We start from the raw sequence: 27,929 nt of genomic DNA, 5'->3' as shown, positions 1-27,929 counted from the left end.
TCATTAGCGGCATCTCAGCATTCATCCTGGTACCATTAAGGCAGCCAGAACTATCGTACAACAAACGGATATTATCATTGGCGACGGCTGTTTCTTCTTTGTCGGCTAGGGAGCGGGTCCAGGCTCTCTTGTCCCGCTACAAGCTCGTTTAACAGCCTTTTTCGGTTAACTAGAATTTCATGTTTTATACATTGGTATTTCATGTTTTACACATTGAAATATATAATAGCTGAAAATAATTTGATTTTTACCAGAAAATTTACTCAATTTACACGCATTCTTGCTTCACCAAATTTTGACCGTAACGCCAAAACAAAGCTTCAATGCTTTCAATAAGTCTGTATAGGATGAATTATTGCTCTATAATTTTTCTGAAGTGAATAAAGCCATAACTCTTGGAACGAAAAACGCTAGTTATAAATCATAACATATGATAATTAGGAAAATAACGACCACTGTTACAAACAATATCATAGAAAAATGGTTTTCTTATGCAAAATTTCTTTCTTAGGCAACATATAGGGATGCCAATGTTTAATTCCAGCAAAGTAAGTTCCACTTTAACTTTCATTCTGGGCTACTGCACAGCATTGTGTATTTTGGGCGCAAATAATATCTTTGAATGTGAAAATATATCGATTTATGCGTGTTACGATATATTACACTGTCAGTTTGGCACACGTGTGTTTGATTCATGCGTTGGATATCGAATTTGCATATGTGCTGATAATGCGTGAAAATAGTAATAAGATTGTACGTGTACCTTCAAACAATTTAGTAAATTCTTATGTACAGAATAACATGTAACATTTTTCTTTGTCCAAATCGGCATGATAAGATATTACCACTCCATGTTTCACCGGAATTAAAAAAAAAGTGTTGCCAAATTCATCTCATATTATTTCTACAATTGAATTGCTTTTTCTAAACCCTAGAAGATATGAGATTATTATTTCACACTTTTTTTCGTTTCGCTTTTCAAGAAAACAAGAAAGTTAGAGATTGCATAAGCAAAGTCTTACCAAGCAGGGTCCTGGTTCGTTTCGCTACAAACAAAATGTTTAAAGAATTTAATACAGAATCTTTCTTTAACATACGTTTTTCTTGCTGTCAGTATAAAGAGAGACTTCCCACATCCGATTTTCCCTATGCCCCCAGCACCACCCAAGGGAGACGTGGCTGTTCGCTCTGCGCAAAAACTCAAGTGCAAGCACATTAGAAACCTGTTGTTTATACGCTTTTTCTCTGTTTTTTCTCTTCTCGTTGCAGCGAAAAAGCGGATCTGAAATCACGATCCGACAGCACCAGCGTTCCTCCGCTCGATTCCATCTACACGACGCCAACTGGTTTCCATCATCACCAAAACGGAACTCCTGGCTCGCCGGAAGCTATGAAGGTACGAATGGCTGCTATGATATTACAACCACCGACAAGGGTTTAGCAGGCACCTACTAGTGAGACTGATTGTATGGTTAAAGAACCTAATACGGACTTCAGCAGAAGTGGTAGCACTAGTCCGAAAACTACTCCACTCCCCACTGAAGGGTCGGTTGCCGTTGAACCCAGCCAGACTGGCGCATCCAGTCGTGTTGGCCAAACGGAACCAACCGGCGTCGTTGTGGGCACCAATAACTATCAGTCTCAAACAAAGACCATCGATAATGTTAGCGAAACTAATGACGGTGGCGTTCGATTGTTCAAAGTAAGTGATTATAGCGTGGAGAGATTCAATCGATTTCTAGATAAATTAGATAAGAGTCATTTTTTAATTAAATCGAACTTTAAGAAATCTTACTCGCTGATTCTGACAAAGTCGTACAGCAGAGGAGTAAATGAAGAGCGCAGGTCGTCCGTTGTGTCCTCAACCAAAGATTGTAACAATGCTAGTAATAATAATGAAGGTATACAAGTCATTGCGGAAGTTACTAATGACAAAGGAAGTGCTGTGGGAATAAAGCGGGGAAATTTAATTAAGGCTAACTCTAGCACTGGCATCTACTGCTCGATTGGAAAGAGACCGGAAAACAAACGGAAGCTGTCCATGACACATGATTTGAATTCCATCAGCACTACCGGAAAGCAGCTCCCATCGAATCTGGCAGACATTGATGGGGTTAGTATAAAACAAACGGAAGCGTTCAATAAATACAATAGCAAAAGTTTATCGTTGCCGTACTGTAATGAAGGTGGTAAAGATAACAATAATGATAGCGATGAGTTTTGTCGGTCGGAAATATTCGATAACGACTCCATAGTCCCAGAGGGACAAGCGGAGTTTGTTGCAAATGATCAGAGTGAAATGGTGAAACCCAGTCCAGAGCGTGTAAGGAGAATTGAAAACAATTATGAAAACATACATCCATACAGTAGCAACACTCTAAGCCACTGTTCCTCGAAACATATTCGAAGGAAATCCAATATCTCGTGCAGCAATCGTCGCCAAGAGGCCAATAACAGTCGAGCAAGCCTATCGAACGAGAACCATGGAATTGTGAGTACCAGCAGCAGTAATAGCAACGTTGATAGAAGTAAAAGTGCCATACCTACACGCTTTTTCAAACGGCAGGACTATGCACAACCAGAGTTTGATTTCCCCTCGGATTATTCCGAGTCCGGCTGTGAAATGCCGACAGTTTGCAAACGTGGACCAAAGCTGAGCTCCGATTTGTTTCGTTTTCCTTTCGCCTCTCGAAAGAAATCGGAAAAGATGCCCCAGTTGAAAAATATAAATCTTAATTTCCCCAACAACACTACAGGCTTCGAAGAGCATGAACCGCCGCATTTGATGTTGGTTGCGCCGCAATGGCAAAAGAGCGATAGGAAATATTTCACCCGTGCAAGAACACAAATTATCAAGCTCGGTCAGAAATGTAAACTATTTGGCGGTACCAAAGTCAAACGTAATTGCCACATAAGTTCCTATAATTTGGATGACTTAATAAAGGCCACTCACAAGTACGAAGAAAATGAGACGTCTAATTTAAATAATAAAACTGTATATAAGAGCTACAAGTCTGAACTGGATTTGACGAAAAATCTAACTTATTTGGACACGTTCCTAAAGGAAACATTCGATAACGAGCAGCAAGAACCTGTATTGCAAATCTCGACGCAAAGACCAGCACGGCACGGACATAAACGGGCGAAATCATGCTCCAAAACGCTAGACCAGATGTTGATGACAGCAACAACCACAACCGCACCGTTGCTTATGCCGCAGACCGCTAATAACGCACGAACACTACAGAACCTGATACTGCTGGATGACGCATGTAGTCCGGGGAATAAAAAGGCTAAAAGCAAGCAGGTTAAAAATAACACCATACCATCTACGACTGCCAGCAGCACTAATAAAATAAAATTAGCTAGTCTTATCAAAATGGAAAATGACTTCAACTTGGTTAGCGCAAACGAGGACGCGTTCGACGATGGTCGTCCTACGATGGGCGAACGGAGTGCCAAGAGTAATACCACTTCAAGCTCACTGAGCAGCAGTGACTACGCTTCCGTTTACAGTGCACCTTCGTCTAGCGCCGGTGGCAATAACTCAAGTGGCAATAAAATGCAAAAATTGAAACTGATTTGTACGCCAGAGGAAACCCTTCGCTGTTACCAGCAAGATGCTGTCGAGTACTCTTCAAGGCGTCACTCAAAAAGCAAAGTCTACACCGGCACAGAAGCAAATGAAGCCACTCAGAACCTGTTGCCTTCGCTGCGAGATGATGGCAGCCACTATTCGCTGCACGCTGCCAATAATCCCCACCCTAACAACTACTCGATCGCCCACGAAAGTGTAGCCCACAATCAGGACCAAGAACTATACCAAAAAGACTTTCATAACGCTTCCACACTCAAGCTGTCTCGGCCGTCTAGAGCTGGGGAATCTTTTCGCAGGAATTTTTATCCTGATTTATCTCCCCGCCAGCACGCTGCCAACACACGTGAACAGCGGTTGATTCACAAGCAGCAGAACAATCATCATTGTCATCGTCAGCGCCACCACCGTCAGCACCAACATCAACGGCAGTCACCACTCGACGTTGATTTAACATATCAAGAGGATTATCTGGAGCACTATCAAAACACAAGGATAGCAGCACTAGTGGGACTTGACACGGTGCTATCACTCAGCTGTGGCGCAAGTTCGACTGCCAACGATAGCAATTGTGGTTCTTCAGTGGAATACTACGCAAACCCATCGTATCACTATTCGAAGACGGCCATCGATAATGGAACATTCAGAAACAATATTTCTACTAATGAACAACACACTGACGATGATGACGAAGATGACAGTGACGACGATGATGATAATGATGATGATGATGATTTTGATGATGAAGAAGATGATAATAATGACGATGCTATTGTCAATGACGTCGTCTTTAATAAAGACGGCGATTACTCTGCTGCCCCCTCAAACTGTGACGCTGATAATGTTGCTGTGGATGCTGAAGTCAAAGAGCGTCGCAAAATTACGCAAGACGTCGCCGTCAGCCAGGGTGGCAACGAGCCGGGCTCGGCGGCGGCACGAAGCCGGGCGCACAGCTTTACCAACAATTTCAATCACAAGGATTTACTGACAAGCACCCGCTCATTCAGCCGCACCAGTGTTAAGCTCTCCCAGGCGGCAGGCGGAAATGCTAATCCGGGCTTCTTTGGAAGTTACGGCCCGCACCGAGTAATCGTCTCTAAATCGCACAAACAGCGCGGCGAACTGGTGCTAGAGTACGAGTGTTAGCAGGACCGTATACTTTCACGGGGACCGCACACTTTCACCTACAACATAGAATGCAAACATATCGGCAACGCGAAGATCTACTTTTGGCGCATCTTGGTGCTACTGTTTGGAGTAGAGTGGAGTGTTAGTGTAGTGCAACATTGTATCACATTTTGCATTTGGATTTAGCTCGCAAACAAGGAAGACGAAGCGAGACGAAAATCGATTTTAACATACGGAACACTATGTGGTAACGACAATAAATAGGAAATAGGTAAAATTGACTGTAACATTATAGATAAAACGAAACGGATTATTCGTTAAGATAGTCATCCCAAAGAGAATAGGATTCTGCAGTTGATTAATGAATGTGTACGTTTGTAAATAAACTCATCGGATGTATCTACACAAAGATGCCGGAAGCAGTTGCAGTTTGTTTGAGATGTAAATTTTCTATCGTTACGACGAAGTTTGTTTATAAAAGTTTAATTAATTACTCTGCTTCAGCATGAGGAAAAGCATACTGCCAGCAGCCGTTGCTAAATGGTTGCGTCAGCTTTAACGGCAGACCGTGCACTGACCAGAGAAATTCGACTTTATCTTTCGTTAAAGAAAATCAACAACTTAATGAATCGTTCGTTATTCCTGAAGGAAAGTTTTCTATGGTGCTGCTTAGAAGCATAAAAAAACTTTCTTTTATTATCCAGAAAATCTTGACCGAAAATCCATAGTAACCATCGGAACAGTTTTCAAAGAATTTATTAATTTAGAAATAACTTTCCATCGGACCGTAGCCTTTATCTTTGAACCTCTTTGAGGACTTGAATCATACAGACTGATACCTATCAATCGAAAACAGATCATTCAGTCATTTAAGCCTTTTCCTCTGTGAGCCGGTTTCAATCATGCTGGCTTGCTTTGAATCGATTTGAGATAACAACCGAAATTGAAATGTGTTCTGTTTTGGAAATTCCTTCTCTCAATCGAAAGTTTTTATCTATTGCAATATTGTCTGCTTACTTTGAAAAATTGGTATGCATTGTACTTTGATGAATTATGCTTTGGCAAAATGGTTCTTAATTAGAACAATTTCATTTTTTTATTATTCTTTTTGCCCACACCCCTTGCGACAAATATAACTGTGGATAACAAAATTGATGCCAATGAATCCCTTTGAAACTAAATCTTAAGTCGAGATTGAGTATGCAAAGACATGAGCTTCAGTTACAGCTATATTAAGCAATATTCCAAACGCCATCTTTCCTTCTAGTGTGTATGTAAACTTGAACGTTGAATTTTTTTACTTACAAAAAGTTTTACTAAGTAGTTGGACATTTTTGTGATTTTTTTATGCAGAAAAATGAAGGTACTGTATTTAACTGTTATAATTAACAAAACGATAAAATGTGCATTAATCTATCGCCAGGTTTTTGCATATTTTGTTACGTTTTGGTCAGTGCAACTGTCTTCCCGAAAAGATTATTAGCTAATTTTGCAGAAAAAAATCGATGCGCACTTATAAATCAATTAGTAGCCTTAAATCGTCGTATAGCCCAAAGAAAACGAGAATCAATCGGCCGTTTGCTGGCAGGATTTCCAATCGCAAAAGCGTCATTTCCGCAGGTCAAGGAGTATTTTTCCGTACTACCAAAGGAAACCCATAAATACGATGAAAAGGCCATTAATCAACCAACCGCACCGACTTGCCACAGCCAATAAAATAACCCGAAACCGACTGGTGGAACGAGTGATATTCATCTGCCACCGGTTTTTATTTGCTCAACCAAAATTGAAGATGGTTAATTCCAAGCGAGAGCTTTATGCTACTGTACTGTAGCTGTGCAAGCTTGCCTGCTGAGCATTGAAGGAAAGCGGAAAGAAATTCAGAAGGATGCGCACAAATACGTACATATCTAAAGCAATAAAAAAAAAGCGAGCACGAATAGCAGCTACAGGATGTCATTAGCCGCGTCTGAGCAGCGTTAAATTAAACAATTTCTCGTTTTACAGAGTTTTGTCCTTGATTCTCGTTGAAGGAACATCATGCGTTTTGTGAAATGAAAAAATTAGGCACGGTTGATTAACTGAATCATTATCAAACAAAAACAAATATTGAGCTTCCAATACCTAAGGATTAGATTTCATTAATGTTAAGTTTGAAAGCAGATACTTAAAACACAAATCTGTTGAAAGACGGCCAATCAATTTCATTGCTTATAATCACTTACCAAGAACAGCGCCACCGCGAGTGTTATTGATAAACTGCATTGGTGATAGTTGCGACTTGCGAAATTGCAATTTTAAGTACGATGGCATACAGATTTCAGGTTGTAGTCTATTAAATTGATTCTTATAAAGAGTGCATCAGGTTTTAAATGATTGTATAAGCAAGAGCTCGTACATTTAATTTATTTGTATATGATTTAATTAGTATTATGATTTACTAGAGTTCTCCCCCAACCCGGCACATCACATTTTTATAGTTTTAAAAAAATCAGAACGAAACAAACCAATCAATTTAACGTAACTCATCTTACCTTCTAAATGTGAACCATTTTCGCTGACCTCCGATAGGGTAAAATCGCTTACTAACCCATCCATTCACATCTACTAACCAATTAGGCTATCGGTCACAGCCGATTTATTTAGTGTCGTACACCTATAAGAGTTCAACGCTATGCAATCATACTAATAAAGGAAAAGCAAAATGGTTTTCTTTTTATGTGTTTTTACTTTGTTTTTATCATTTCCATTCTTCATTTCCACGTGTTATGCAACGATATTTCCGATTTTTTCACCTCGCTACCAATTTCCCCGACACCCGCAACTGCATCTTACACCCACAGATTCCACAATCGTCCTTCTTCGTTATGCTATGAAATCGATCAATTTTTGTATCCCCTCAACTCCCATCTATTCTCTATCACCCAAACCTCTGTGGACTTCTACAAAAATCCGACACTGGATTTGATCTAGTTAGAAGACCGGTTTCTTTTTTCGCATTTATGTTTTGCCAGAATTCACGTGTGTTGTGTCACCATTTTCACGTTTGTTCATTTTCGTGCAGCATTCCTAGTAGCAAGCGTGCTGGTTGTGCAACCGAGGAGTATCTTATCTTGAGTTTGTGATGCTATCTTCCTGCTCACCGTCGCCCCTCGGCGCATTGCTTTCACCACCCTCACGATCCACGTTCCTTCTGACAATCCTCGTCCATTACCACAGCCTCTGCAGAGCGAATTTGCATTCTAGCACCGAGAAACGAAAAACAAAGCTACTGCATAGGCCAAACAAACTTTACTCGTCGAATATTTCGCCACGATATAAACAAGTTTTTCTTCGCCTGAATACTTACGCATTCTCTCCGACGTTGAAAATTGTTGCTTTGAGACACTGGCATGCGAAGCGGTACAGAAACAGCGAAACTTTTGCCTAACAATCCGCGAAGTCCATACCCACTGAAAACCGAACAGAACGAGTGAGCTGCTGGAAATGTTTCATCGGAAATACTACGACTCAACAAATTTCCTGGAATAGGTATTACCGTTTCGATAGATGTCGTTGTTGTTTGTTAGCGAAGCATCATCGTTGTTCTATTTTAAACGTGCTTCCGTTGCAATCAGCAGGATCGATCAAAGAATAGAATTTAGATGATGTTAAATACCGTCAGATTAGCATACCTCTTTGTTAGGAGGCTGACTCTTTCGGTACAAAATTTTTTTTTCAATCGGTACCGAGATGATTTTAGTTGTTCCATAGCAAATACAAATAAAATCTAGAATTTGTTTAGCTATTTATGGATTGAATCAAATATCTGTTTCTTCTTTCACGCAAGATATGCAACTATTGTTGCAGGCGATATCTTCTCTGAATTGTTTTTACACCAATCACGCAGATGTAAAAAATAGCTAATTTTTTTTTCGTAATAGCATTGGCTTCATGCATGCACAAAGTGGTTTGTCATTTCAAAATGATTTCAACGGTTGTCTTACAATATCATCATTGCTTCGAAAAGTAAACGAAATGGTAAATTACTTTCGCAGTCTTGTCATTTGCAGTATAATCTAAATTTTGATAAAAGTTAAACCAAATCATCCAATGTTTTCCACTTCTCTATTTATTAAATTTAGATACGTTGAATACAATGTGTTATGAAATCGATTACTTCAAGTATGCCAAAGATGGTACGTACATATATAAACTATCAGTAATAACTGATACCTGAATCAGCATTCTGATACTCTGTGATATTCTCAGATATTCTGAAAGCTTGATATAATACTGTTATATGCTGTGATTTCTGACATTCGGTATTTTTTGCAATCAATAAATATAAATTCCTTTTGGACCTATTTTCCACATACAGAAAGTTTTTCTTGATAAAAATCCTTATTCGTTATAAACATTTGTGGTTTACTGAAATTGCATCTGTCAACCAGATTACTATGCGTCACGTTATTTCTTTACAGATACACTGTATCTGTATAGTATTAGCCATACATGCTGTTTGACAGTGTTGTTCAAGGCTCTCTGCTCGGCGTTCTTATAATTGAATTGATTTTTTTTAATAATTTAAAATTAGATTTCTAATTTCTTGTTTTCTTTTACAACTTTTGAAAACTAATGCCTTTGTAGCATATGACACATAAAATGGTAAAAAAATTCTAATATAAAATGTTAAAAAAATAAATAGTTAAATTGGGGTCAATCCCGGCGTAGAGGTTAGCATTCACACCTCTCACGCCGAGGACACGGGTTTAAATCCCAGCCCCGCAGAAGTCACGAATGACCTAAGCTGGTAAAGTGACTATAATCAAACAAAAAAAAGAGGAAAATTAAATGAAAAACTTTAGACTTCGGAATAACAAATATGAATTTCAACATTTGGACAAAATCTCTGACTTTCTTGGGAATTCTCGCTATCATCCTTTACACACGCTGCTGATCAACATTAGCGGCAGCATATCGAGTCACCTTTTATTTCTTTTTCGGCTGCCTCTTAATTGGATCATATTGGTTTTCGATAAAATCCGCTCCCCTGTCTTGGTCCCACTGAAAGATTTCCCGGCTCTAGGAACTTTGTGTGTCTTTATGAACGGCACGATGTGTTTTAACTGGGACTCTTGTTTATACAAATCTTCCGGTTCGTCGTTTTATTCGTGACGAAACTCTTGATTTATCATCCACAACTACAAATCCTTTGTCTGTTCATCACCAAATTGTTATCAAAATGTTACAATACCGAATACTGTTGTAAAATGAAACATGTGTTTCTGGAAACAAAGTAAACTTTTTTCTCGGCAAATAAGTTAGATGGTTCCAACGTCAGACACACCCTGCGGAGTCAAATAATTTTGTTTTGATCCGATCACACTTCTCATGTCGAAATTTTACTAAATTTATACTATAATCTATTGCAACTGGCTAAAGAGTAACAGTTTTCAATGGATCAAACATTCTGCAGATCCAGAATTTGAGAAATATTTATACAATTGTTAAAATTAACATCATCCCGATAACGAAGCACAGACAACTCTTTTTCTAGACGTTGAGTCGTTTTCATAACGTTATAGAAGATTGCAAATTTAATTTCGTTGGGGTTCCGGAAAAACTTCATGTTTAAAACCCTATTACTTTCAAGAAAGGGATCTATTAAAAATTCATAAAACTCTATTGCTGCAAAAAGCACCCAATAAGTAAATTCGCGGAAGGCTAATCCCTGACGAAAAAATTTTTAAATTAATCAGTTAATATCGAAATAGATTTTGTTGAAATTTGAAAATATTCTAGCAGTATCGAAGCTAAACATTGCGATAACGGCTTCTTTTCACGCGGCGACGCTGTTCCCTAGCATTATGAAAGAAGCAGCTATGAATATTTTAGCAGTCAGTTTGCTCTCTTAGCACAGTGGTAATGCTTGAAATTAGTTCAACTTTGCACGGATGATTTTATCTCTTCTAGATGAGCTCAAAGTAAATTGAAGCAAAAACTCAAATAAAATATTTTAAAACGGGGGTACGTTATAAAATTTCTAAAAATCATCAATCCATTTATCCGTGAATGCGACCAGAAATTAAAATATTTCGCACATAATTGCTGAGATCAGGGATGGTTCGATCACTTTGACTCAATTTTGATTCATTTGACAGTACCGTCTTAACGGGACCAAATATGACAAAGTTATGTATGAGACATTTGTAGAACAGGTTATTATCTATAATTTTGCTGAACAAAGTTTAGCTGTATCTTTTGTAGTTAGTCACTAATGAGCTACTATGCTAGTATCTCATTAGTGACTAAATGAACGTTAATTTAGTCACTGATGAGTTACTAGCGTTGTAGCACCGTAACTACAAAAAATACAGCAAAACTTTGTTCAGAAAAATTGTAGATTAGAACTAGTTCTATAAATGTCTTATACATAACATTGTCATATTTGGCTCGGCTGTGACGGTACTATCAAATGAATCAAAATTGAGTCAAAGTGATCGAACCATCCCTGGCTGAGATCAATAACTTTTGCATATTTGAATCACATATTCTTGGACATGTTTGACGATGTATTTTTGTATTCTTAGTTTATGAATTCACATACTCATATTGTATCCTGTATACCTAAATCGAAACAAAAATAAAGCTTTCTAATTTGCTTGGATAAAAAAAATTTAGCTAATTTTTCTTGACGTTGTGAGGTACAGAAAAATGAGCGTAGGCATGACATACAGAAATATACCGGCATATTATCCAATGGAATATACAAACAAACGGAGAACTTTATCTTTATCCAAGCTCTATGACGTGTGAAGCTTTGGCAGGCACATTTTTATTCATTTTTTGAAAGGATGCTGAATTAACTTTTTTTCAATTTCGACTCTACTTTCAATCTCTGCTACAATTTTGCCTCTCGGATTGTTTTCTCGTCTTGCTCAGTCTTAAAATGTGAAAAACGAGGTTGATCTCTACATCCGACAGTGTCGATGATGTACAGCAGTGGTGCCCAGGCATAGGCATGGTGCGGGACAAACGACATCGCCCCATGATGTCGCGGGCCGCAAATTCCTCTGGCCATTCCTGCGCCTAACAGAATGCAAAATATGCGGCAATAAAAACCATTTTCTGGGAATTACAACAAGATTTAAACCGGAAAGCATTCGGAACTACAAAATGCACGAGGCATTACGACTGATTTGAATGACCCCTGTGTCATCAAAAAAATTACTCATAAGTCCACCATCTCTCAAATCAGTCCGCAGGCCGCATGCGACCCGCGGGCCGTAGTTTGCCCATCACTGATGCAGAGCAAGGTTAGTCAAGAATCAAGATAGGTTTTCTGATGTTCAAATTTGTTTATTACCCCTGCTGGGTATCACCCTTGACGATCATCCATTTTATGAAATCGTGGATGAAATTTTTTCGGACCGGAAAATATTCAAAGAGAAAACTGTAGAATGTGTATAAAAAAAGTCGATGGTTGCTAACCAATCACTGCTGTTCTATAAACTGTGGAAACTAGATCACCGATCTTGACTCACCTATTCAATTCAATTAAATATTCAATTCATATGAGAAAGTAATACAGAGCGCATAAATAGGGTATGTCGTTGCTTCGTCGTAATTGCCTATTCCCGTCTTATCCAACACAAATTATAAAAAATATCAGTGATGTTTATCACACACAATGCAAAATTAGTTATTTCCTAATATTTTAGTTTATTGACTACCATATGCGATCAATCAAAGTGAGCTGAAATCTATTTAAATGCCTTTTTCATTAAAGAATTCCTAGCAGCCAAATTTCCTACGTTTTTTCGTGCGACGAAGACTAATCGTTTCAATTTCCGTTATTGATAAAATGAAAATAACCTACGCAACGTATTGTTGCTATTCTACAGTCGGGAAAACTTGCATGACCAGCAGCAATCTTGCAGAATAACGTTTGTCATGCCGTCCTACACAAATACATGCGCGCTAGCTGCATAAACATTATTGTGATTTTTAGTTCGGACGATGAAAAATTTTGATGGACGGATTTTAAAACGGTACGACGAATTTAAGTAATAAAGTCAGTTGCGTAATTTCAATAAAATGCTTCAATAATCGCTTTTTAGTGCATTCAAAGTGCACGGATCGGAAGGTAAGTGTGTTTGAGTCAAATCAGCACATGAACTTTTGGAGCATTCATTAAATCTACCTAAGAAATGATGAAAATTAGAGTGACTTTCCTTACTACGACGGGAATTAGAAATAAACCCTGGTATGGATCTTGAAATTCAATAGTAACTTTGGTGACTCGAAAAATAGATCCCAGGTTTTGATTGGCCTACGCAATTAACTAGAAGAGGTTGAAAAATTCGACGTTTGAATAATTGTACCGAACATCAACAAGCCGTTCGCGATCATTAAAATAAACCAGCGATTAATTATTGCTTCTTCTTCTTCTTCTTCTTCTTCTTGTTTTTCTTCTTCTTCTTCTTCTTCTTGTTTTTCTTCTTCTTCTTCTTCTTCTATCAGTATAGAGCCGGGGTGGCTCTTGTTGTATCAAGAATTCCTCTCCAATGTATTCGGTTGTGGGCTACTCGTCGCCAATTCTCGAAACACGCTTGTCGGCTTCAACCAGTTCAAGCCATTTGCATGTTGAGCCCCTCTATTCCAGGTACCGGCAGGGTTTTTGAAGGAAACAGATTTCATTGCACAGTCCGTTCTTGCGAACGTAACCAGTCCATCGTAGTCTTCCAACTTTTACCAAGTGCACGATAGGAATCTCTCCAAATAATGTCTGCAGCTCGTGGTTCATACGCCTAAGCCACTCTCCGCTATCTGTTTGTACTCCGGTAAGTAAGTTACAGTCTCAAGTCCGTAGAAAACTACCGGTCTGATTAGCGTATTATATATCGGCAGCTTTGTGCGGTGGCGTACAATCCTCGATCGAAGCGTCTCGTGAAGGAAAAACTAGACTCAACTAGACCAGCTTGAATGCGTCGTTGAATCTCCTTACTCGTATTTCTGTTGGCGGTGACCAGAAATCCCAAATATGTGTACTCGTGAGCCATTTCCAATTTTTTGCAGTCAAAAGTCACTGCCTTTGCCATCTCAAAGTTTCTAGTAATGATGTCGAGGTCGTCTGCGAAGGCTAAGAGTTGGCTACTTTTGCCGAAGATCGTTTCGATACTCGCTCAACGGATGACATCTTCAATAGCGATGTTGAATAACATACAGGGAAGTCTCTCCCCTAACCACAATCCTCAACGCGATTCGAAGGGACTCGAAAGCGCTCCTTAACACGTACGTAATAAATCATTCGCTCCAGCGTTGCTTTGATCCGCCACGTCAGTTTATCTCTAAAACCGTTCTTGTGCCGTTATCTGTCATAGATGTTCGCGCTCGACTGTATCGCATGCTGCCCCGAAATTCGTGACAATATGATGCGTGGGTACGCTATACTCCCGACATTTCCAAAGGATTTGCCGGAGAGTAAAATTTGATCCGTAGTAGCACAGGCCTCCATAAAGCCCGCCTGATACCTCTTGCTAGTGGGGACAGATGACGTAAGGACGTAACAAAATCTGGGAGATCACTTTGTAGGCGACAGCGTAATGCCGAGCCGATCGCCCTTTCAAAGATGAGACAAAGCACACCTTGATCGATTTCTGGTTGGATCCACGTGGCCGGCAGAAGGCACGCTGTTATTGTTTGTGGGCACTCGTAACTTCACTTCCACCGTCTCCTTCTGTTATATCGCCATTGAGATGTCCATCCAGGCCAGGTTTTGCTTCTCGTCCTTATCACATATCTGCTTCGGTGTGTGTCCTTTACGAGATTGGTTCATTTTCTCGTAAAACTTGCGCATGTCATTAGCTCAGACTAATTGTTCTAGCTCTTCACGTTCTCTGTCCTCGTTCTAGTGCTTATTGCTCCTCAGGATCGTTGTTAACTAATCTCAAGCTCGTCGATACTGGGCCAAATTTTCCCTCGTGGCAATGCATAAATAGTTTTTCCAAACTCTTTTCTCATCTCCGTTCCATGTTGGCATTCCCTGTCAAACCAGCCATTTCTGGCACTCGAGGTTTCTGCATTTAGCACCGCGGTGGCGGCCTCATTAACGGCCAAGTGTATCCTGCTCCATCCATCATCGAGGGTCGAAGTACCTAACACCATAGAGGAAGGTAAACCGGGACGCGCGCGTAATTCTCGGCAACTCATGAGTTTTCTAATTGCCGAATGTTTAACAGAAGAAGGCGGCTTTGTCGCGTGGTATTCACCATCGATAGTTTTGAGCGCATGCTACTAAGTAATGATCCGAGTCGATATCCGCTCCCCGTAGGGACCGTATGCTGGTGATGTTCGTAAAAAATTGGCCATCTATGAGGATATGGTCGATTTGATTCAATGTTCGTTGATCAAGGGATCTTCAAGTGGTTTTATCGATATCTTTGTGGGACAAGAAGGCAATTTTGATCATCAGGCGTCTGGAAGCTGTAAAGTTGATGCATCGCTGGCCATTATTATTCACGTCAGTAGGCAGGCTACGGGGCCCAATCAACGGTCTATACATCACTTCCCTGCCGCTTTGGGCGTTCATATCCATGATAACTATCTTGATGTCCTGCGAAGAACAGCTGTCGTACATTACCTCCAGCCACGCATAGAACGGTTCCTTCTCGTCGTCGGGTCTACCGTCGTGTGGACAGTGCAAGTTTACGATAGTGTAGTTGAAGAAACGAACTTTTATCCTCAAAATACTAATCCTCTCGTTGATCGTCTTCCAGTCCATCACACGGATCTGCATTGTTCCCATCATTACAAAGATCGTTCCCAGCTCGCTGGTCGCACCACCGCTCTAATAAAATTGGGTTTTGCTACATTACCGAACTTTGATTGTTGGCATAGTACCTTCTAAATAGCCATAGCCATATATTTTAGCTATGGAGATGCCAGGAGTGGACTAAACGCACCTCAACATCTTCCCCCTCAGCGGTCCCTAGTTCCGGTTTCTTAACAGTTCTTTGCCGCCTTTCTACACCTAGGTACTTCTTATAACCTTTTAGAATATTACACACTGTTTATTTTGGCATTTCTGCACTTTCGCCAACTTTGATACAGACTACCTACTCTGGATTTTCCAGATGTTTGTGCAAGATTTTTTTACGTCGTTCGAGTTTCATTTTGTACTGTTCCGCAATATGGTGGAATATTTTGACGAAACTTGCACCAGTTGTTCTTCATAAACATGTAAACAAAGTTATGTCAAATGGTTTTAGTTCCTACCACAAGGGGCGTACCGGTGACGAACGAGGAGCGTTCGAAATTGCTTTTGGTCAGGCTTTATCAGATACGTTTTACTAGCATTATTTGTATTGTATCACCGCCACCGCACCGTCATGGAATTGCTTTGAGCAACAAAGTTAACACTTTGTCAAATTGAAATTCCTTCTCAAGTTCGATAAATGAAGCAGGCATGGAATATTGTAATGAGATCATTATGGTACGGCTTGCCATAATAATCTCATTACATTAAGCGGCTCGATCGGTTCGAACACAATGCATTCATGAGAGGCACATTTCATGTCTAACACTATATCTAGTATACGGTTTCGGTTGTTCACGACGCAATTCATCTGCTTCATATTTACTGGGAACATACCATCGACAAGTTCTGAGCTAGGTCCGTTGAATAAAGGTCTCAGAACAGCTAGCAATCAGGAGATTTTTCTAGAAGAAACTAGGCTAGCGCATAGCGCAAATCTCTAAAATACAAGATAACCGTTATGATTTTAAATAAATTTGTAATAATGTCAGGTGTGTAGGTGCAAATTTTGGTCTTTTAAGATATTTTTAATGTCCGGTTAAAGTTTTCAATGGCTGCAAGATATGCAAGAATAACTATGCTGTTTACATTTGCGACAATCATGCTTTAGTTAGTTCCATCTACAATTTACTTCTTAGCATCTGACTACGAATACCACCATATAGCACGTTGCCAACTCCAGGTCTAGAGGTCACAGTATCCAATTGTTGAATATTCGTCGATGACCAAATTGCGAGTTAACCTATCCGTTACTTTGGACAGGCATTATATAAACATGAGAATATATTCTTTAAACAAGTCATCTGTCGTAAAATCATTTAAAATACACAGCTTAGTGGTGGTTATAAGTTCATCCTGGGATATCTCTTTCCCCTAAAAAGCAATTGAAATTGTGAATTGTTCAATCTCACCAACATTTTCATCGACTTTCCATGAAACGTTGCGTCCTTGGCAGCAATCAGCTGACATTTTTATGCGTGAACTTTGAGAAGGTCACGATGTATAAGCTACGCTTCCGAAAAGTTCAAACTGGACCGTGCAAACATTTACTTTTTCCTGCAATAGTTGCGCACGATTTCATTTTAGGGCAAATTCAAATTAATTTTTTCGTTCACTTTTTCAATACTGTCGTGTTTCTTCCTTGCGACTTCCACCCAAAGAGCAAAATGATGTCCGCCTGCATTAAATCCGGCCGGTGTTGAAGCGTGGTCTTAACGCTATCACGAATTTGTGGAGCCTTCGAGGTTGATTTTAATTTGCACCTAGATTTAATGTGTGAAATAAGAGTAAAATTGTAAAACATTGTAGATGAAGATTTACGGTTTATATGCTGAGACGACTAGTACCTACATACTTAGTTATTAGCAAAAGAAAAATTTTGGAAGCCTAACGCCTGTCGTAAACCGGCAGCTAATAATTTACGAACCTGTCGATTACTCGTTTTATTTACAGCACGTAATTTGATATATTTTATTCTATGGCATAAACATGCAATATTATGAGGGAACATTTTTCGGATGTTTGCTGTGGCGAAACCGTGGGCTGTTAATATTCTTTCATCGTCGATTGTCCTACATTGCAAATGGATGGCAGCGTATAGTAGACGTAATGAAGTATTTCCCTATAAGTGTCAATAAAGATGTTTTAATAAATTTAATGCGAGGAAAAGTGGGAATAAATTTTCACTTAATAGTTTCTTTTATTAACTATCAACTTAACTTTGTTGTAACTAGTGTTTAAATGACGAAATTATTATACTGATTATTTTAAACAAATTCCCTTATATTTAAGAATTTGAAAGCGGATATTTGGCTAGCGCGTATTGGACGTTTCTTAATCTGCCTAACGAATGTTTCGTTACCATCAATCGTCTTCGGAACCAGAGTGATAAGAGCAAATTTCTTCTATCGTTGCCTGAACCAACATTCCGCCCACAGCGTGCGATGCTTGTGAATATTTATGAAGGACGCTGTGTGCACACAGTATGTCATATGCTCTTGATCGCCTTGACAGATTTAAATTTTTTATTATGTTTCATGACAGATGTTAACTGGAGGCTGCAGAATGTATGAAAATATAAAAAAACGTTCTCATTGGACACAACCAGCAAACAAACCCGAGACATTCGCGAATTCTCCTCGTATGAATGTTATAAGAGTGTTATTGTGCCCGCCGTATCGAAGCAAAATGGAAACATTCGCCAAACCGTCTGTGGATAGAACACACATACACAAACGTGATTCGATACGTATAAAGTCAAGCCATAGGAACCTCCTGTACAGGCAAACATACTTTCCCACTCTGTGGATGGTAGCTTGCTACATTTTTCCCTCCCGTATGTGGTGGCGAACCGAAAGACGCGCCATCCTATCGGTGGCTCCAACCGAGAGAAGCCAGAGGATTCACTCGGCGAGCTTCTGCTAAGACTTAAATTTATGACATCGAGTGTCAGCATAAATAAAGCAAGATTACAACGCGAACGGTTTTCCCCAGCTGGAGCCGTAAATCCCAAGCCCGGTCGCGGTGGGTGCCCTTTGCAAATGGTAGAAATCCTTAGCTAAAATAGCCAGCTGGCCGGCCAGTCGTTTTCCGGTAGCGGGTGTCGACGAGTAGCTGAGTAGAAAGCTTTTCGATATGTAGGCTTATTCAACTAGCCAGCCGCGTTCGTAGCCGGGAACTCGATGATATTGTCTTACACGGCTGTTGCTGGTGCTTTCCGAGCGAAAAGTGAATTAACTGTCTGCATCAAGAACCGAAATCTCGAATAAATCACAACCTCGGCTTTGCGGAGTGTGCTGCTGGAAGTATGTGAAGTATTGTACTCGGCTACTCTAGTGAGAATACTAATGACTATATTGGGAAAAGTTTCCCTGCAGAACAGGCTCGCTGGGACAAACAAACTTTGCCTCAAGGATCGAAGATTTAATATCTAATGGGTCTGATAAGAAATCGATGGTTTGACACTTTTAAAATTTGTTCGAAGAGGATTAAAAGTTCTCCACCCTCTGGAAATCGTAACGGGTTTCAAAGCAATAACTTTCGATTAACTGCGTGGAGAAAAGGGATTTGTGCTCATCCGTAGGCGAGGTTCGTGCCGGAACGTTGATACCTTTTGAAGCAACCCAAGAAAACTTTCTTTCGAATTTACTAATCTAAGGCGATGATTAAAAAAAATAATTTATGAATTATCTGGCAATCTTCCGAATTGATTCGCAATCATAATATAGAAATATATATTCAACGTTTTAAGATAAAGTGATTACAATGTAATAAATATTTAAACTTGTAAATTATGTTTAGGAGAGTAAGGAAGCTTAACAGCATTTTATGTTTTATTCCACTCAAATCAAAATTATGCCTCCAATAAATTGATGAACAATCAATCCAATAAGTTAAAATAGACCTAGTTTGTTATCATATGCTTAAGCATATGCTTCGTACTTCAGCACTTGAGTTAGGCAAGATTAAAAATTTCCGTATCCATGCCGATACAAGGCGTAGGTAACAAACCATTATGATGAGGTGCAAAATCAGAAAAAAAAAACGATCGCATCCATCACAATGAAGCCACTCAGAACCCATAGTAATTAATGAATGGATAAAAAGTCAAACAAATCTGGCTGGAACAGCTACGATAAAACAGAAGTTCAAGCCATTAGCGCGGTTTGGGTTATTAGCGTTCCAAAAACCATACGCCTGAAGTTACTTTCGGGAACTCGCTCTCAACATTAATTGATTGATTGGCGGCGAACACTCGCGCTAACCGTAGGTATCACACTTCAGCCCGACTGTGATGCTCTCGAGTGTATTTCGATCATCATCATCATCATCGTCGTCGTGGTTCATTGCTACCATATGACTATATATGATATATGCATATTGCACAGCAGCGTCCGAAACGGCACTTGGCTCGAATCCGTTCAGGAACGGACAAAGGGTTGTCTTCTGTACAGAGCCAGGGTGTCGATTATCTAGCGAAAATAAAATTCCCTGACTTTTCCAGGTTTTTCCAGAAATATTTCGAAAAAATCCAGAAGCAAAATATCTCGTTAATTTCTATTTTCAAAGTGTTTATTTATTTAAATTGGTTGTGTACTCTTCAATTTTGATTTCTTGATGAATACATTTTTCGTTTTTAGTTCAAATTCATCTTTTATGCGAAATTTCTATGTGCAAAGTGAAAATTAAGCAAAGCTACTTCGTTCTACTATTTAAAACCTGACGTTCTGCTTTTATTCGATCCACTTGCTACTTCGGGTTTCTATCTCCGAGTCGAGTCGAGTTTCAAACAAATGACGGTCTGATCTTGGTTCAATTTGATTCGTCTTCGTTACAATACGACAATACGTTACAATGCGATTTCGGTCTGGAAATCCGGAATTATCTGAATGCAAAATTGGGCAGTTTCAAGTAATGGTCATTTGCTAAATGAAACATAGAAATTTTGCTAAATTGGCCGCTAAGAAAACAGAGAAAATATTGTTCAAACAATAGTCCTGTATAGACTAAAAAATATGCGCTTGGCGTGTCAACATTCACCAACCTAATATAGACTTTTCATAGAATTTTCCATACAAAATAATTAAATTTTTATGCACAACTTTTGAACTAAATATCCAATCAACTACGAAGAACTTTCAGACAGTAAATAATGAACAATTAGGCTGTGAGCTCTTCTAGTTGAAACCTAAATCGGTCCAGCCATTGTTGAGAAACGTTGTTTGGTTAGGGGGGTCAGAGGTATATTCTTGAAGTTCTAAATTTCGAAACTCTTTGAAATATACACACAGCAAATAGGATGCACATGAGTAAAAATAACGTGTTATATTTTATTTCATTTGGACACACGCGGAGGCATTGAACAAAAAGATGCCAGAGACTTGAAATAAATATTATCCTTGCAGACTGTTGCTAAGCGCCGGTATATTTTCTTCCAGTGCCAAAAATCCCTGACTACAAATGAAATTCCCTGACATTCCCTGACTTTTCCAGGTTAAAACGAAATTCCCTGACATTTCCAGGTTTTCCCTGATTTTCCAGGTAATCGACACCCTGAGAGCAATAAAAACTTCCGAACTCCTGTTCTGCAATAGATATACCGAAGAAGACTGGGCAAGAGGTCGAAACTTTTAATTAGAAAATTCAGCGTACCGCGCTATAAGCTGTGGTATGCTATTCGACACCATGCCGCAGCTTGATTGAACATTCCAGCCAGTGAAGTACAGTTTCGTATTCGCTTTTCCGAACTGAGTACATTAGGTTTTCCCCACTAGAGGCAAGAATTTGTTCCACAGTATGAGCGACACCACTCGCTCGTGGTTAAATGTAAAAGTGTCAACCAACATTGTTCAACTTTGTTGCAGAATTTCAACATCCACATCATTAGAACGAGCAAATGTGTAGCAATAAGTGCTGTTTGATGCTAATGATTGTGTCTTGGCTATTACACTCTACGTACTGTACGAGCATATATCGATAATAGAAATGCAAATGGAAAGCACAAATGCTACAGTTGAATGATAAATATTTCCCAATACTGTCCTATATCTGATTTTTGCTGATGATAATAATAATAAAGTTCACCAAACATCATATAAGCATGAATTCCTTTTTTGTGCAGATTATTATATGCGCATATGTTTGCGCGGAATGCAGATTTGTTATGTTTCTTTTTTACTAAAACACTCATATCCTATTTGCTTTTTTTGACGCAGGACTACGTCTTTGTTTACTATACTGGGACTGGGTAGCACTTTGGGGAAACGAAAATAGAAGTGTAGCGTTTGAATGAAAGATTTCAGATGGCAATAACTACTAAACTACTGAACGGAACTAAACAATTTATATGTCGTTGGATAGATAAAAAGTAGCAAATTTATAGAGAGGATGAGTGAGCAATTTTATTAGGGGCGTAAGAGGGAGGCTCCTATGAAACACAAATTTCCTCAAAACTCAAAACTCAAAACAAACAAACGAGAACTAATCAAGCAAATGGAACCAAATTTGGCATGTGCGGGTTTCAGAAGGCAAGAATTTTTTCTATGGTGAATTGAGACCACTCCCCTCTTTAGGAGGGCTCCCATACAAATAATCTACAAATTTCCTTATAATTCGAAAACTAACCTGACAAAGGAGTGAAATCAGACAGAATCACAGATCGACCACGTTTTGATCAACAGTCGGCACTTCTCAGACATTATCGACGTCAGATCCTATTGAAGCGCTAACGTTGACTCGGACCACTACCTAGTGATGGTTAAGATGCGCCCAAGACTCTCCGTTGTGAACAACATTCGGTACCGACGCCAGCCTCGGTTAGATCTCGCGCGGCTGAAGCAGCCAGATGTCGCCGCAAACTACGCGCATTCACTCGAAGCTGCGCTGCCGGAAGAGGACGAGCTGGACGAAGCCCCTCTCGAGGACTGTTAGAACACTATCAAAACAGCCATCAGCAGTGTAGCGGAGAGCTCCATCGGGCATGTGGCCCGGAATCAGCGGAACGATTCGTTTGACGATGAATGTACGAGGGTGATGGATGAGGAGAACGCTGCGCGGGCGGCCAAGATGCGCAGTGCCACACGTCAGAACGTGGAAAGACACAAACAGAAGAAGATACAGCGAAACCAAATCTTTCGGGAGAAAAAGCGCAACCTGGAAGAGCAGGAATATGCAGAGTTAGAGAAGCTGCATCGTTCTCAGGAAACGCGAAAGTTCTACCAGAAACTGAACGGATCCCGCAAAGGCTTTGTGCCGCGAGCCGAAATGTGTCGGGATATGACTGGCAGTATTCTGACGGACGATCGTGAGGTGACCGATAGGTGGAAGCAGCACTTCGACGAACACCTGAATGGCGCCCAGGCGCAAAACCATGGCGGCGGGGAAAGCGATTTCGACGGTGCAGCAAACGGGGAAGAGGTGCCAGCCCCAACGATAGGCGAAGTTAAGGAAGCCATCATGCCGCTAAAGAATAACAAGTCAGCTGGAAAAGATGACATCGAAGCGGAGCTTATTAAAATGGGACCAGAAAAGCTGGCCGTTTGTCTGCACTGACTAATTGTTAGAATTTGGGATACGGAACAGCTACCGGAGGAGTGGAAAGATGGGGTTATCTGTCCGATCTACAAAAAGGGCGACAAGTTGGACTGTGAGAACTATCGAGCGATCACCGTTCTCAATGCCGCTTATAAAGTGCTGTCCCAAATCATTTTCCGCCGTCTATCACCAATTGCGAATAGATTTGTGGGAACTTCAAGCCGGCTTTGTCGAAGGTCGGTCTACAACGGATCAAATATTTACACTGCGGCAAATCCTCCAAAAGAGCCGTGAATACAGAGTTCCCACGCATCATTTATTCGTTGACTTCAAAGCCGCATAGGATACCATCGACCGGAAAGAGCTATGGAAAATCATGGACGAGAAAAGCTTCCCCAGGAAGCTCATCAAACTGATTAAATCTACGATGGATGGTACACAGTGCTGTGTTCGGATTTCGGGTGGATTGTCAAGTTCATTCGAATCACACAGAGGGCTTTGTCAAGGTGATGGTATTTCATGCCTGCTGTTCAACATAGCGCTACAAGGTGTTATGAACCGAGCGGATATCAACACGCGGGGCATGATATTCAACAAATCTAGTCAATTCGTCTGCTTTGCCGATGGCATGGATATTATCGGCAGAACATCTGTGGCGGTGGCTGAACAGTACACCAGACTAAAGCGCGAAGCAGAAAAGATTGAGTTAAAGGTAAATACGTCTAAAACAAAGTACATGCTGACCAGCGGAACCGAGGCCGAACGACACCGCTTGGGCAGTAGTATATTGATCGACGGCCATGAGTTTGAGGTAGTCGATGAATTTGTCTACCTTGGCTCACTGGTAACGGCGGACAATGATACCAGCCGTGAGATTCGGAGGCGTATTATCAGCGGTAGTCGTGCTAACTATGGGCTCCACAAGCAATTGCGGTCGAGCAGACTAAGTCCCCGTACAAAGTGCACCCTGTACAAGACGCTTATTAGACCGGTTGTTCTCTACGGGCATGAAACATGGACAATGCTCGAGGAGGACCTGCGAGTGCTCGGAGTTTTCGAACGACGAGTGCTAAGAACGATCTTCGGCGGCGTACAGGAGAACGGAGTATAGAGGCGGAGGATGAATCATGAACTCGCACAGCTCTATGGCGAACCCAGTATCCAGAAGGTGGCTAAAGCTGGACGGATACGATGGGCAGGGCATGTTGCAAGAATGCCGGACAACTACCCTGCAAAGATGGTGTTTGCCTCAAATCCGGTAGGAACTTGTTGGTAGGAACGACCAGGAGCGCAGCGAGCAAGATGGTTAGACTAAGTGGAGCGAGATCTGGTGGAGAGTACTCGGTGTCCGAGGAATTGGAGAGCGGTAGCCCTCAACCGAGTTACATGGAGAAACTTTGTTCAACAGGCTTTGTCTTAGGACGGCAAGCCATCTAAGTAAGTAATAAGTAACCTCACAAAAGGAACCAGATTTGGCATGCGGGGGTTTCTGGAGGTAAGAATTTTTTCTATGGTATACTGAGACCCCTTTTCCTTCTAAGAGCGGGGGCTTCCATACAAATGAAATACTAATTTTTTCATAACTCTAGAAACAATCAAGCAAATGGAACCAAATGTGACATGTGCCATATTTTCTGCTATGTAACACGCGGTAAGCTGTGAAAGTAAACTAGTAAAACCTTCTCGGAGCAAAATACAGAGAATCGACGTCGCTAACTTACGTGCCTGTTACCATTCATGTCTAACGAGAAGGACATTTGAATGACACGTCATATTTGCGATGAACGTGCTTAGGCTTTAATGTTATTTGTAACCAATGGTCTTTTTAAAGGCCATAAGCGAGTTAAAGTAAGATTGTTGAAACATGTCATGCTACGCATAATCATATTTAATAACGTAATCTGTGGGCAGGTCATTCATTACTATTTCTACCTTTATGATGCACACAAGTAATTTTTGAAAGAATTCTCTGTCTCAATGATTGCAGGCGTACTTATGAACCCCCGTTCACGTATTTTCAAAGCAACTATTGCATTCAATGAACAATTGTATCTGAAAATTTCGCACTTCTCTTTTAAACATTCACTTAAACAATGGCAATCACAGATTCTTATAAACATACATATGCCAGAAATGCAGTTTCCATTATTTTTTGATCTAATGATCTGATATAGTCCTACGTCACCCTTTCGTACAACCCTTAGGGCTATATACCTTGTAGTTTTTGTCCGAAATGAGTATTTTTAGTGTCATTTGGTTACCACCAAAAGTAACCTCTTGTGAAGTTTCTATTGGAAACACATGTTTACGACTTTTAATTTTTCCTTGTGCCTGCTCATCCTAGTTCTATGGCAAATTTTAGAACGTTAAATATTCTCTAAATCCCACAAAATGCAATATAATATCTAATAATAAAGATATAAACCTATTATTGTTAGCAGCCTTTTGTTAGGCAGTTTGTCTATTTTTTAATTAAAATTTTTTAATTTTTAATTTTTTAATTTAACTTTAATGAAAGAACATGCACAAATTTGACTGAATTTTGACCTGAAATTGAGTTACATTCAATATCGTAAAGAATCTATTGGTAGTCACCTATACTAACGGGTGGCAACTAAAATTTTGTAATTTACTTCTCAAGCTGTCCAAAACAGACAAAGATCTTTGAAGAAGATTTGATTTACTGATATTAAAGATATATTGTCAATTGTTGAAAAAAAATTGTGAACATTTGAAAACGGTCCGTAGTCGGCTGTTCGGCGAAGCTTCCGTTTAATGTCGGAACAGGACCGTTGTACGGCCGCCATGTCAACTTTGCGAATGCATCTCTTGATTCTGCCAATCAACTGTTTGCAATTCGCGGCTCTCCAGTTATTTTTGTACTCCAACGAGCTCAAAATCCCGAAGAAATCTTCGATTGGGCGACACTGAGGCAGATTTATCGGGTTGTGCTTTTTGGATACATATGGAATCAAATGGTTATTTAGGAACGATTGTGTTTTTTGCGAAAGCTTTATCCGGCCAAAACACATATTGTCCAACTGCACGATGTTTTTGTAGAAACGGGATCAAAATTTTCTTCAAACATTCGTTCTGGTGTACATCTTGGCTGATAGTCAAACCAGAGGACTTCAACCATGGCTTAGAAACACCTTTCTCGGAAATGACAATGTTTAAACTTGTATTTGATGTTCAGAGATGCAGTAAAACTGTTCATCCAATAGTATCGACCATTCCCGAGAATGTGCGTATTTGAAAGAGGAAGACTTGGTCGTCCAAAACAAAGCATTTTGCGGAATATTTTTTACGAACCAGCGGCATTGGCTTCAAAATTTGTCCCTCAGTGTATTCAGGGGCTCTTGTCTTCTTTCGGTACTTAATTTCAACTCTTTTCAATGTTTTGAAGATGTACTGGTGGGAACATTTGAATTTTGATATCCCGTTGGCTCATGGGGATGGGAATCCTTGTTGTTGTTGAAAATACGAGAAAGATTACGAAGTCCTTCTGCGTCCATAATTTTGGTTGATCTTCCACTACCTTCGTTGCGAGTAGTTGTTGGGGATCTTAGGATATGGTAAATAGTGGAAGCCGCTTTTAAAATGTTGTAGCGTATGATTTTTGCCGACATCTTTGTGCAATTCGTAGAAGTGAACAACGCGTTCGCGGAGTGCTTCTTGTTTTGACAAAAAATACTGGCAGAAAGGGGAGAGAAAGAGCTAATCACGGGGCTAATCACTTCAAATTTATTAAATATATTTTATATATATTACATATTTTTACTCGGATGCTAAATATATTTACCCGTATTAAATATTTTACGAAAGTTTCCACCTTCTTCAACGAAATCTAGAATCTGTCAAATCCCATAACAGTATGATGAGGTGAACACATTTAAAATAGTAAATATATTTATCACATATTGAACCCAAGTAACAATTTGGGTTTTATACCACACTTATGATAGCTTTTATGACCAAAACTGGTCATTGGAACCGCAATAAAACTACAATGAAACTGACAATGTTACTTGGGAATATTTATGCAGGAAGTGATTTACCCCGTGGAGCTAACACATACACACTCTCATTTCTCCCTGAGCTCGTTTGTTGTTGTGCATAGAGGCCTCGAAAAAAATCCAAAATTTTCGTTGCCACCCGTCAAATCTGCTGCAGCATGGAGAGTCTTGAGCTGTAGCAAGAAATTACCCGGATACCAGGATTCCAAAGATGTCGTCACTTGCAAGTCCTCTTGGATCTGGTCGAGTCGTGGTGAGATTTTTGAACTAAACAGTCATCCAAGACATTCTTGCGATGTGTCCGGTTTATAGCAATCTACTGCCTTTACCAACCGATCAGTGGAGTATTTTCCAGATAGCGCGTACTTACGTTTTCGCCATTCTCTGACTCATGTCTATACCCCCACTCTGTAGGGGTTCATTCGAGCTAATTCCACAGTCGTCAGCATTCAGTGTGGTTGTTTTAAGCCCATTGGGTACGGTCTGTCAAAACATTGTTTAATACAGCCAGCGGTAACTTCATGCGGCATGGCACCCGCCAGTTCAACCTCATTGTCTTTCGGAGTAAAATGTACGCAAGGTTCCAGATTAAATGCAGTTATGGACATCTTTATTGGTGTTTTAATCAGCTCGTCTCGTCAGTAATCTCAAACATGCGATATATTCAACCAGCTCAGATTTGTGTCATCTACGATGATCCATAATGGGAGGCACAGGGTCATTAGAACCCCTAGCAGTCATATATGTTGTTTTTGAAACATTAATACACAGTCAAATGCTGTGCTAAAATAGATCCCTGTGGCGTAATTCACTGACAGCCCTCAAAGACTAGGAACAATCCAACAGTTGCCGAGCTATT

General features: G+C 40.0%; 1 protein-coding gene across 1 annotated transcript in view; it reads left to right on the top strand.

The window, feature by feature from the left end:
- The window catches only part of LOC128739195 (uncharacterized), a 266,006-nt gene that overhangs the window by 175,470 nt on the left and 62,607 nt on the right, over positions 1 to 27,929 (top strand). The window contains exon 12 of the mRNA XM_053834631.1: positions 1,270 to 1,396. Coding sequence (XP_053690606.1) covers positions 1,270 to 1,396 — 127 coding nt within the window. The remainder of the gene's footprint in view (positions 1 to 1,269; positions 1,397 to 27,929) is intronic.

The sequence above is a fragment of the Sabethes cyaneus genome, chromosome 3 (assembly GCF_943734655.1).
Source record: "Sabethes cyaneus chromosome 3, idSabCyanKW18_F2, whole genome shotgun sequence".
NCBI classification, from domain to species: Eukaryota; Metazoa; Arthropoda; class Insecta; order Diptera; family Culicidae; genus Sabethes; species Sabethes cyaneus.
This window is presented reverse-complemented; position numbering and strand designations above follow the sequence as displayed.